The sequence below is a fragment of the Bos javanicus genome, chromosome 5 (genome assembly GCF_032452875.1).
Source record: "Bos javanicus breed banteng chromosome 5, ARS-OSU_banteng_1.0, whole genome shotgun sequence".
Lineage (NCBI taxonomy): Eukaryota > Metazoa > Chordata > Mammalia > Artiodactyla > Bovidae > Bos > Bos javanicus.
Genome location: NC_083872.1, coordinates 1,311,268 through 1,324,115, shown reverse-complemented (window position 1 = coordinate 1,324,115; position 12,848 = coordinate 1,311,268). Strand labels below are relative to the sequence as shown.

General features: G+C 37.4%; 1 protein-coding gene across 1 annotated transcript in view; it reads left to right on the top strand.

Annotated features, from left to right (window-relative positions):
* TSPAN8 (tetraspanin 8) overlaps nt 1–12,363 on the top strand; it is a 66,083-nt gene extending 53,720 nt beyond the window's left edge. Inside the window, exons 7-9 of the mRNA XM_061415509.1 lie at nt 5,320–5,454; nt 8,772–8,855; nt 12,078–12,363. Of these exons, the coding sequence (XP_061271493.1) occupies nt 5,320–5,454; nt 8,772–8,855; nt 12,078–12,131 (273 nt within the window). The 3' untranslated portion in view covers nt 12,132–12,363. The remainder of the gene's footprint in view (nt 1–5,319; nt 5,455–8,771; nt 8,856–12,077) is intronic.
* The last annotated feature ends 485 nt before the right edge of the window (nt 12,364–12,848 follow it).

Sequence of the window (12,848 nt, the reverse complement as noted above, 5' to 3'; positions counted from 1 at the left end):
TCTGTTTTACATATGTTAATGTGTATGTTTCAATGCTATTTTCTCAAGTCATCCCACCCTCTCCTTCTCCCACTTAGTCCAAAAGTCTGTTCTTTCTTTACAAATACTACCTGTACTTTGAGACTTGACTGAAATATCGCTCTGTGAAACTCCTCCCCTCTACAGATTATTTACTCAGAATTTCCATCATATTAAAGACATGTAGCATTTATTTCATGTATGTCATAAAAATCCTCAGAATCTCAGAGTAGAGCAGGATTTTACAGGACATTTAACCTGACTTATCATTAACTGGGGCTTCCCAGGTGGTATTAGTGGTAAAGAACCTGCCTGTCAATGCATGTAGGTGTGAGATGCGAGTTTCGTCCCTGGGTCGGGAAGATCCCCTGGAGAAGGGAATGGCAACCCACCCTAGTTTTCTTGCCTGGAGAATCCCATGGACAGAGGAGCCTGTTGGGCTACAGTCCATAAGGTACACGAAGAGTCGCACATGACTAAAGTGACTTAGCACACACGCCATTAACTGAAGTACTTTATGTTTATGTTCATCCACCTTCTAATTAAATATGGAAGAGCCAACAGTTTGCCCATTTTGCCCATCCCATCCCATTCCCTTTGCATCCAAGTCTGATGATTAATGTGTCCTTTCTTAATTTGAAACAAAATCTTTCTCCCCTAGAATTTATATAATTTAGTTTTAGTTCTTTCTTACGGAGTTTCAGAGGAAAGAGAAAATCTGCTTCTACAATTGCAACTTTTTCTTTGAAACTGGCTTCTTGTATGACTTCTAAGAGCTTTGATTTTCAAGTCAAAACATCCTAACATCCCTGGTTACTTGAACTATTTATCAGATGACATTTCCCCCAGAGCCCAGTTCCTATTTGGATAGACTCCAGCTTGTAAAAATTCTGCTTAAAGCATCATTTCCAGGAGCTGAAACCTGATACGCACTAGTCCCTGTTTAACTTCCTCTGTGTTGTGTTTCTCCTAGCTCAGCCAGAGCTGCATTCCTTGATCCTCTCTCTGCCTGGATCATTCCCACTTTAGAGTCCAGATTAATCCAGGTTTAAAAGCAGGAAAAATTTAGGCAACTCAGCTTTTCCACTGGGAAGGGCCAAGCATCCTTGATTTTCCCTGTTACTCTAGGACGAAATATACTCCAGGTAACCACGAGTCTCTGGGGGTCCTGAGTCACACTTGCGGCAGTTGTCCCTGGTATCCAAGGTCTTAGTGTCATCCATGGGATTCTAAATGTTCTGTTTGTTGTAGCACAATTCTTTTTTTAAATATATGTACATTTATACTTTTCTTCTGAAGACAATACACTTACTGTCATATTTTGATACTGAAGCTTCAGTAATTCAGCCACCTGATGTAAAGAGCCGACTCATTGGAAAAGATCCTGACGCTGGAAAGATTGGGGGCAGGAGGAGAAAGGGGCAACAGTGGATGAGATGGGTGGATGGCATCACTGACTCAATGGACATGAGATTATGCAAACTCATGTTTGGGAGATAGTGAAGGACAGGGAAGCCTGGGGTGCTGCAGCCCATGGACTTGCAAAGAGTTGGACACGACTTAATGACTGAACAACAACAAAAACAAATAATTGCTTTACAATGCTGCATTAGTTTCTATTGTACAATGAAGTGAATCAGCTATTTGTATGCATACCTCTCCTCTTGCGCCTCCCTCACAACCCCCATCCCAGCCCTCTAGGTCGCCACAGAGCACTGAGCTGAGCTCCCTGTGTGGGGCACAATTCTGACCTATTTCCGTGCATGAATTCTGTGCCTGAAGCTTCTTGGGTTCACAGGACTATGGTTCTTTTTTACAGAATTGTCTATTCTGGTTTTTGTTTGTTTTATAATATATATCCACCAGGACGTTCTTTTCTAATTTTTTGTAATGCTTCTTTGGAAAAAGAAAACTCTGGCTGGATGACCTGGGGTCCCATCATACAGAGATAATTTGTAGTTACTAAGTGACTTTCTTTTTGGTTTTCAGGGAATTCCCACACAAATTCTCTGCTAATATACTATTAGAACATGCCCATCTTGGATTCTTGGAAATGATTATTTGTATCATTCACTGAGAAGTGCCTAGTTCATCCAATGCTCTCACACTTTCAATACATCCCAGCCAACTTCTTCCCCAGCTGCTCCCACACCTGATCTGGTGACTAGCTTCCAAACCAAGTTAAGTCTTTCTACCTCCTTCTCTGTCTCCTGTGTATCTCTATGCTGTCCTAAGGGATACCGTACTCCAAAAATGGATTGATCTGTGAGAGTATATAGTGGGATTTATATCCTTTTTGATCTGCTGTGTCTGTATCAGTCATTCAAGTTTATTTAATCAGAAAGAGTGAGCAATTGATTGTGTCTACTGTGGAAGCAAGAAAAGAAGTTGTTTCAAGATTATTCTCTTTTCTAATATTGATTGACCTTGAAACCATCCGAAGTCTCCAACTGTTTGTCATGTGACTATCTAATGAATCATATATTTGAGCAAGTGAATCTTTGAGCCAAATCACAAGGCTTTATATCCGTCACAGTTGGACCTGCTGAAGGCCGTTGTGTGAAATATCTTTGGAACTCCAGTTTGTATTCAAGTGTATTAATCATCATTCCCATCTCTATATCAACTATAGAGTTGAAAAGGTATTTTCCATAATGTTATCTAAAGTATTCATATCAGTGTTGAACAGATCCTGTTCACGTGAGAGTATAAAGGAAGCAATAACAACCACCACCACAAAACACAATCAACAATGATGACAATATATGTTGAGTGCTTTCTAGCCCAGGCATTGGGCTAAACACTTCATATCTTCACATGGATATTCTAATTTTATCTTTGCAACAAATCTATGAAGGAATGAATGATACTATCATTAAAAACTATCATTATCTGTATTTTACAGATGAAGAAATTGTGGCATAGAGAGGTTTAAGGAACGTGAGTAACAGGTCACTCAGTAAGTGAAAGTCCTTTTAATATCCTTGTATGGCAATGCATCTGAGCCTAAAAACCACCCAGTCTGGGTTCCATTTTCTTAAGCAATTTTTCTTCTTTTCTGCATGAAAAGTTTTGTCTCTAATTAGAGCAAATATGACAAGATGAGAGAGAATTACCTCTCACTTTCATCTAATAATACTATGACCCATTACTCTGAGTCATTGGGCTTATTGCTTTCTTGTTTTCCTTTCCCAAACATGACAGCAACTTCCCTTAGTGTTTGTCCATGTTTAGTTGCCATAGGAGGCAACACTTCAAACAAAGCTAGTGGAGATGATGGAATTCCAGCTGAGATATTTCAAATCCTAAAAGATGATGCTGGTAAAGTGCTGCACTCAATATGCCAACAAATTTGGAAAACTCAGCAGTGGCCAGAGGGCTGGAAAAGGTCAGTTTTCATTCCAATTCCAAAGAAAGGCAGTGCCAAATAATGTTCAAACTACCATATGATTATATTCATTTCACATGCTAGCAAAGTAATGCTCAAAATTCTCTAAGCTAGGCTTTAACAGTACATGAACCAAGAACTTCCAGATGTGCAAGCTGAATTTAGAAAAGGAAGAGGAACCAGAGATCAAATTGCCAACATCTGTTGGATCATAGAAAAAGCAAGAGAATCCTAGAAAAACATCTTATTCTGCTTCATTGACTATGCTAAAGCCTTTGACTGTGTGGATCACAACAAACTGTGGAAAATTCTTCAAGAGTCGGGAGTACCAGACCACCTTACCTGTCTCCAGAGAAACCTGTATGGTCAAGAAGCAACAGTTAGAACTGGACATGGAACAACAGACTGTTTCAAAATTGGGAAAGGAGTACATCAAGGCTATATATTGCCACCCTGCTTATTTAACTTCCATGCAGAGTACATCATGCAAAATGCTGGGCTGCATGAAGCATAAGCTGGAATCAAGATTGCTGGAAAAAGTATCAATAACCTCAGATATGCAGATGACACCACCCTTATGCCAGGAAGCGAAGACGAACTAAGGAGCCTCTTGATGAAAGTGAAAGAGGAGAGTGAAAAAGTTTTTTTTAAAACAGAACATTCAAAAAATGAAGATGGCCTCTGGTCCCATCACTTCATGGTAAATAGATGGGGAAACAATGGAAACAGTGAGAGACTTTATTTTGAGGGGACTCCAAAATCACTGCAGATAGTGACTGCAGCCATGAAATTAAAAGACGCTTATTCCTTGGAAGGAAAGTTATGACCAAAGCAGACAGCATATTAAAAAACAGAGAAATTACTTTGACTACAAATGTCTGTCTAGTCAAGGCCATGGTTTTTCCAGTAGTCATGTATGGATATGAGAGTTGGACTATAAAGAAAGCTGAGCGCAGAAGAATTGATGCTTTTGAACTGTGGTATTGGAGAAGACTCTCTGACAAGAGATCAAACCAGTCAGTCCTAAAGGAAATCAACCCTGAATATTCACTGGAAGGACTGATGCTAAAGCTGAAGCCTGATATGAAGGTGGCTATCTCATTGGAAAAGACCCTGAGGCTTGGAAAGTTTGAAGGTAGGAGGAGAAGGGAATGACAGAGGATGAGATGGTTGGATGGCATCACTGACTAAATGGACATGAGTTTGGGCAAGCTCCAGGAGTTGGTGAAGAGCAGGGAAGCCTGTCGCGCTGTAGCCCACGGCATTGCAAAGAGTTGAACATGACTGAGTGACTGAACAACAACCAAATGTTTGGTTTATTTTAAGCCTTAACCTTCCTGACATTATTCTAAGAATTTCATTCTTAATTCCCCCCCCTTTGTTGTTTTACAGATGTCTAAGTAAAATCCGATCTCATGGAAGGCCAGCTGAGCATCTTTGGGTTTTGAGATGCCTCTCACTCTTCTCCCCCTTTCCTCCAAAAGTGATCAAAGGTCATGAGATATAAGGTTCACCTTATAAACCTCTCATATTTTTTAAGTAAAGGTACTTTAAAGGAATGTTAACTTTCTCATGAGCCCTCTAGAAGCTTATTTCCTAAGATATAAGAAACATAAATCTGATTCTGCCTCTCTTTTGTCATTAAAAAATAGAAGGTGAGTGCTCAATATTTTTTCCAAATTCTTCAGACTTTTGCACCTGAAACTTTATTTTTCCTCCATTGATATGAAGTCCAAAATGGAATATTCTTTGATTCTTGTTTCTACATTCAGGGAGGTAGATGAGGTTACTCACATAATATTCTGGTTTAAGAAGCATCTTTATAGTGATTTCAAAAGAATGTGATTCAATGTATTGACAGTGTTTTTATCCTCTCTAGTGACTGTTTTTCACATCTACTTTTCATCAAACAGTTAAAATGTTGTGGTTTGGTCAATGGAGCTTCTGATTGGGGAAGTAATTTTCAACACTATTATAGGACATGTGAATGTCCAAGTGAATCAGATTCTTCTTGTACAAAGTATAGTGGAAAAACTATTTACAAACAGGTGAGAACAAATCCAATTTGGCACAGTAAGTGGTTCTGTTATTTTATTCACAATGAAAATCTCTACAAAATATTAAATTTCAGCAATTACAAAAAAAAGTCCCAGGAATTTCCCTGAGAAATAAAAAATAAATCCTTTTTAAAAGATAAAAGCAGATATAAAAGAATAAAAGTATTTTATTTCTTCTATGAGTTTGGCATCATTTAAACTCAACTTTACTAGATCAAAGAATCATTCTGCTGCAAGGGGAGGCAAGTACAAACTAACAGATAAAATTTATTTTGTCCTCTCTTTGGTGACTTTAATCATTTTTTCTCCACTATTTTTTTTTCTATTTTAACATATGCTTTAGAAATGTATATTTTTACTTTAATTTTCAAAGTAAAGCTTTCTTTTTCAAATCAAAGTTTGCCTTTCTCAAGTAATTGTATTGAATGTAGAAAAATAACTTGGGCTTTAGAGACTTCAGCTTTGAATGTTAAGTGTACCTACCAGTTTATCTAATTATTGTTCCAGTTGAGAAGTTGCTTCACACCTTTAAAGTCACTGAAAACTTGGGTTTGTCTTTCATGTGTTATAGACGACATATTTATGTTACTTGCAGGTGTTAATACGTGGATGTCGTATTCCTTATTATTGCTTAATTCATCAAATATTTACTGACCACTTTCTATGTGCTGGCCTTTTATCAGCTGCTGGGTATCCATTCCTGAATATGCTGCAGTGTCTGCACTCATGAAGTGAATGCTCTCCTAGGGAAGAGAGAAAAATAATCAGGCAACTTTAATTCAATGAACTACTGGTATTTCTTGGATAGGGACAGGCACAAGATATCTAACCCCATCTATCTCAGTCTTTGGAGTTCAAGATACAGCTTCCTGGAGGACATGATATCTACCCCTTACCGTAGGGTTTTACATAATTTATTCCTTCTTCCTGGAAGAAACTTTGGATGGATGTGTACAAAAATGACAGTTGATATTAATGTTTCACTTATTTGTTATTATTCTTTGGTGCCTACTATGTGTCAGATAGGCTTCCCTCATAGCTCAGTTGGTAAAGAATCTGCCTGCAGTGCAGAAGACCCAGGTTCAATTCCTGGGTTGGGAAGATCCCCTGGAGAAGGGACTGACAACCCACTCCAGTATTCCTGCCTGGAAAATCCCATGGACAGAGGAGCCTGGCAGGTTATGGTCCGTGGGATCACAAGGGTCAGACAGGACTTAATGACTAAACTACCACCACCATGTGTCAGATAGACTTTGCTAGACTTAGACATGCTTTTGGACCCTCTAGGAGATTATAGTCTAGTTGGGAAAGAGATACATGAAAGATATGATATTTCAATGGGTTAATTTCTATAATACCTAAAGATTTATTTTCAATCTAGCATGGGTTGAGTACTGGCTACTGAGGTTAATTATATATTGGGAAATAAAAAGTATCTCAGGGGAGACATCTCACCTGTTGACTATCACAGCCCTTTTACTGATGGGTTGGCAAAAATATTCATTCAAGTTTTTCTGTAACATCTGCAAGATGTTATGAAAAAACCCAAATGAATTTTTTGGCCAGCCCAATAATTTTATCAAAATTAAGGAGACTGTTCTGAAGAGAAATTGCTGTTCCAATATTTAAAGTAACATATTGGGGGAGAAATTATCCATCAGATTACAGAGCTACCAAAGTGATCTGACTAAAATACTTCATTATTAATTTTTATACTCCTCTCTGTTCTCCTTCTCTCTACATAATTTTAGTGACACAATCTCCACAAGGAAAAGTGGGAATAAATATGTTAACAAATGCAGTTTCCTCTTAGGTTATTGAAGGAATTAGTAAATTAAATTGCAAATTGCTATCTGTGTCTTGTTAAAGATTCAACTCAAAGATATCTTTCCTAAGAATAGATTTTGAAAAGCCCTAATATTATCCTGGAAAATAATAGATATTCCCTCCAAATTCACACATAATTCAGCTGAAGGTAATCTTTTGGTTGTACCAGTTTCCCAAAAGGAAGATCATAAAGCCACAAAATACTTTTGTCTGCCTTGTGTCATTTGAAAGAAGTCTGGACAAATAAGAAATCTGGAATGTCCATAATTCACATTTTTTCCCTTCCCTTTTGCCAAGATAACCTGATTATCTAGAGGGGAAGAAGGGAGAAAACACCTAAAATATAATGAATGTGACTCAGTAGATATCATTAATCTCATAGTTTATCTTGAATGATATAATAATTCCCTCTAAAGTTTACCATTTTGAATCAGATGAGAATGGAGAAACCTATTACATGCAGGAATGCAGGGAAAAAAACTGTTTTACTCAACCACATGGAGAATTTTATTTAACAAACAGCAATATTTTGTTAACCCTTTGCATTTATAAGACTATCATAGGAATAATATATTTTCTGGCAATACAGACAATACCACTATTATATTGCATATTCTTTTTCCATTTAAAAAAATATCCACATAATTTACAGTTGCTGAAATTTTTAGGTCTAGCCTAAAATATTTTTAATGAATTTATTTTTAATTGTAGGATAATTGCTTTACAATGCAATCCCTATCAAACTATCAATGGTATTTTTCACAAATCTAGAACATAAAGTTCACAATTTGTATGGAAATACAAAAGACCCCGAGTAGCCAAAGCAATCTTGAGAAAGAAGAGTGGAGCTAGAGGAATCAACCTGACTTCAAAGTATACTAAAATAATTTGAGCTTAATATTTCATGCTGCTTTGAATATATGTTTAAAAATGTGGCAGAGAGACAATTTTCTAAATTCTTTTTTTGTCTAAGGTAAGAATGTAACAGTAGATAGAATGATTTTTTTTTTTTTTCCTTTTTAAGGTAAAAATAACCCTGAGACATATTAAGGGATTTTTGAAAAAGAACTTGTTTTAAAAATGAAAATCTATACTATAATTAGCTGAAACCTCAACTAGGGAACTCTCTGCTGCAGGTTACAAACCTAAAAGATACACAGTCAAGGTGATAATAGCTCTAAAATGAACAATCAGAAGTTAGGGTAAAATGAATATTTATAGTTAATAGTCCTAGATTCAGCAATTAGGAAGTTGAAGCAAAACTTTGTTCCTCAAATGCTTCCTAATGTATGAACAAACCACAACAGTTACAACCTTTTAGGGGCACCAGGTAGGAGCTGGAATAATAGGAATAATCCAATTCCTTTTTGTTGAGTATATTGAGTCACGTAAAAAGTCAACCCAATGAATAAAAATCTGTACATATTACAACAAGGTCAAAATTTGGCAAAAAGTAATTTTTTATATTTTGTTTTTAACAGTCATGCTTTGCCTCGATTAGCCAAATGTTTTCAAAACGTCTTTTCATAGTTATTGCACTAGCATTTGGACTGGCGGCTATTGAGGTACAGTATTATCTTGCATTATTTATTCTTTGTTTATTCCCTTGTTTGTTCATTAATTTTTCTAACAAATGTATGAAAAGCAAAATACAAACCAGGTACTCCAGAAAAGCACTGGGTACCAAGTGCCTGAGGCCCAGCAGCTGCATCTATCGTCCTTGGGTCTGGGGAGGGGATTATAGTCTTAGGAATTCAGCAGGGCTGAAGCTATTCTTTCTGAATGGTTTCTCTCCTGGGGGGAGAAAATGGAATTAGTTTCCATACAGTTTTTAGTCCCAGCTATTCTTTTCCCATTGAAAACTAGCACAGAGTTAATGTTTCTTCATTTGAAGAAACAGCACCAAACAAAATGAAAATACAAACTTTACGACTTTTTATCTCTCTTCCTGATTTTGAAACAGAAAATAACTGAGCTCAGAAGTGTGGAGAGCTATTTTCCTGTTATTCTGTTATAGAGAAATCTAACAAGTTCTAAAAATTAGACAGTTGACTTTGATTTTCTCACTGTAAGAACTATGGACTCACTTGGAGAAGTTTTTGAGGAAGCTTTGCTTGAGATGTCTGCATTTGCTCTCATCAATTTGATTATTGACTTTGAAAAACAAGAATTCTGTATAGGTTTTTATCTTGATGGGCCCTCCTGGTAGGACTTTTGCAGAAACTGAAAGTTTGTTTTTTTTTTTTTTTAATGTGACCTGAAATTCTTTGCAAAAAGATGAAATAAAACTTGCAGGGAAGCGTTTTGTAATCAATAATTGGATCTTGCTAATTTAGATATCAAGTGAGTCAAATTCACTCACAACCCACGCCAGGGCCTTGGCAAGAATCCTACCAGTATAAGGCATCTCCCTAGTTAACACCTCTGTAGGCTGGTTTGCTCAGTGAAGTAACTTCTGCTTCACTCTCACAAATGCTGCCCAGTGTTCTCCTTGGGTTTTCTGGTAGCTTTTACCTCTCTTGTGCCACATCACTGTCTGAGAGGAATTTTAGCAGAGATTGAAGCAATTTAGTATCCTAGATTGTCATTTAGGTTACTGGTGGACTTTCCCAGCCAAAGCATAAGAGAGAGGGTTGAAACTATGATTAGCAAATTGGGCTGTTAAACCTGACCTCCTTGTGCATGCTAAATCACTTCAGTTGTGTAAGACTCTTTGTGACTCTATGGACTGTATCCTGTCAGGCTCCTCTGTCCATGGGATTCTCCAGGCAAGATACTGGAGTGGGTTGCCATACCCTCCTCCATACTTCCTTCTAGCCCAAATGAATAGGTCCAGGTATGAAGCATTCTTGGTTGGTATATGTAGCTGTCTTTCTTTACATCCAATATATGACCAAAATCAAATGATGCTGGGCAATAAGTCTTTCTCTCTATTCTGCCCATTGTAAAAGTTCCTTTGTTTCTTTTTTTTTTTTTTTTAATTAATTTCTTTGGTTTTACCAGGTCTTAGTTGCTGCATGAGGGATCTAGTTTCCTGAGTAGGGATTGAACCTGGGCCCCTTACTTTGGGAGCCCCGAGTCTTAGCCACTGGACCACCAGGGAAGTCCCAAAATGATTTATTTTTTATCTATAGACATTGGGATTCTCATTATTAAGTTAAACAGCCAAACTATGATATCTCTCCTTACTTGACTATAGCAACTTAAAAGCACAAAAAAAGATCAGTACTTTCTCTCTTCACTTTAATTAAGAAAAGAAAAAAGAAAAGAAAAAATCCATTGACACTGATAGTAACCACTTGTAGGCTAAACGTTATACTAACAGAAGGTTTCAGGAATGGAGCAGTTAAATAAGAGCAAAAAGTAATTTTACATTTTTTAGATGGCTTCAGAATATGGGAGCTTGTGCACATTACTTAGCAAGATTATTCTGAGTCTTAGTGTATATTACTGTAGGATGAATCTCCTAATTATTACCTGTTTTTGTGAACAATGATACGTTTTCTCTTCAGAGGCAGTAAAATGCAGGAAAGTGTGATATTAACTGTCTAGTTTGCTGATGCATGGTGGGCTTCTATTTCAAGTTTGCAACAGCAAAAACCCACTTATATATTGGGAAATAAAAAGTATCTCAGGGGAGACATCTCACCTGTTGACTATCACAGCCCTTTTACTGATGGGTTGGCAAAAATGTTCATTCAAGTTTTTCTGTAACATCTGCAAGATGTTATGAAAAAACCCAAATGTTTTGGACATTTTCTTCTTTCCTGGTACTGGTCTCCCAGATTTAAGGCTTGGGAGCAAAGCAAAAGACTAAATTGTAACATTTTCTCAAGTCATTCTAAAAGGATGACTTTTAGAACTTTCTGAATGAAAGTTGTTATCCTTCCAGAGAATTGGTGTTGATATATATATATATATATATATATTTTTTTTTTTTTTTGTAGGAAAAAAATATTGGGCATCAGTTCTCATCTGGAGGGCATTTCCAGGAAAGGAATAGTGAGCAGGACATCTTAGTACAGGGGGAGCACTGGACATGACTCAGCATAAATGGTGTCTCACCCTTTCTCTGCCTCTCCTTGGAGGAGGCTGGTGGAGCCAAAACTTTCCATCAACAGTACACACAGGTCCTTTCTGTCATTTCTGCAAAGCCACAGCATGCCACTCACCAACTTCAGAGCCAATTAGGCACTGTTTTGAGGTCCCTTATTCTTGGGGGAACCACTTAATGAGATGGAAATTATGCCGCAGATTTTCAGCTGTACATTCTCACTTTAAAGGAAATTCCTGGATGTTGCTATTCCCTTTAGATTTAGAAGATTTTTAAGAAAAAAAGTTACTTTTTTTCCCCATTCTTCTTGGAGATGCCTAAAAATATGGCAAGAGAAATTCTAGACTCCTCGATTTGGACATGGATGATCTAAACCAGATGATAGAAGCAGTCAGTGTCTTTAGTCCCGGAGGCCTGAGTTCCCCGGAGTTCCAGGGCTATGACCTACAGAAGGGTGTGTGTGTTTCAGAAGGTTGGGTTGCTCCAGAGGCAGTGCTACTGCACGATCAAATAGGGCCAGATGGAGGCAGACTGCCAGCTGAAAACCCTGATAAAGACAAAAAATACTCAGAAGCTTTCTCAATGTTAGACTCCCAGTAAGAGAGATGGCTTAGATTAATAATATTAGAATTGTCAATAGCCAGAATTTTTTCATAAATAATGTTCTTTTTATTTATAATATCTCTAGTGTATCCCTTAAATTCCACGTTCCTCCTGTCATTCTATTTTCTAGGTACTTGGTCTGATATTTTCAATTGTCCTGTACTGCCAGATGAGGAAGAAATAAAACTGTGGATGTGTCAAGCCATCATCAGTCAAACCCCTTTAAAGTTTTACTTTGGAGTTGTTACTTTAAATATATGAGTGCCATGTTAAGAGCAGCTTTCCTATTAAAATGTGTCATTTAGCTGGATCACAGAGATCTTCCTGTCATATTGAACATATTTAAAGTTTCAGAGACACAAGGAAATTATATGACTGTGCATTTTCCCCCAAAATAAAAGCAATAGTCTTTTCTTTGGTGCGATCCTGTCTGATTATTGTGTTCAGGTGGTACTGAACACAGCTTAAAGGATTCATCTGGAGCCACCCAGTGGAATAATAATCTCTGAGTAACAGGGCCATAGTTAGTCAGGGCTGTGTGTCTAGTCTTTTCAGAAGCAATACTCTCTCATGAGATGTATCAACCATTGGTGATAAGATTGAATTAAGGCTCATGTTGGAAGACTGAGAGCGGCCTAGTGAAAAGTCACCACGTCTTGTCTATGTTTACTAGTGGCGTCTTGCCATTAGTTTGCCAGTCTTGCCAGGGTTTACTAATGGGGTCTGTTTTTCTCTCTGTTGAGGACAAGAAGATGCTTCCTTTCCAGACAGTGAATTGCTGGTATGTCTGTGGATTTTCCTCTGGGACATAGTTATAAGTGCTTTTATCTTTTTAATTCTCATGAGCATTTTTGCATTTTACTTTATACTGAGGCATAATATCCACACAATAAGGGCTTCT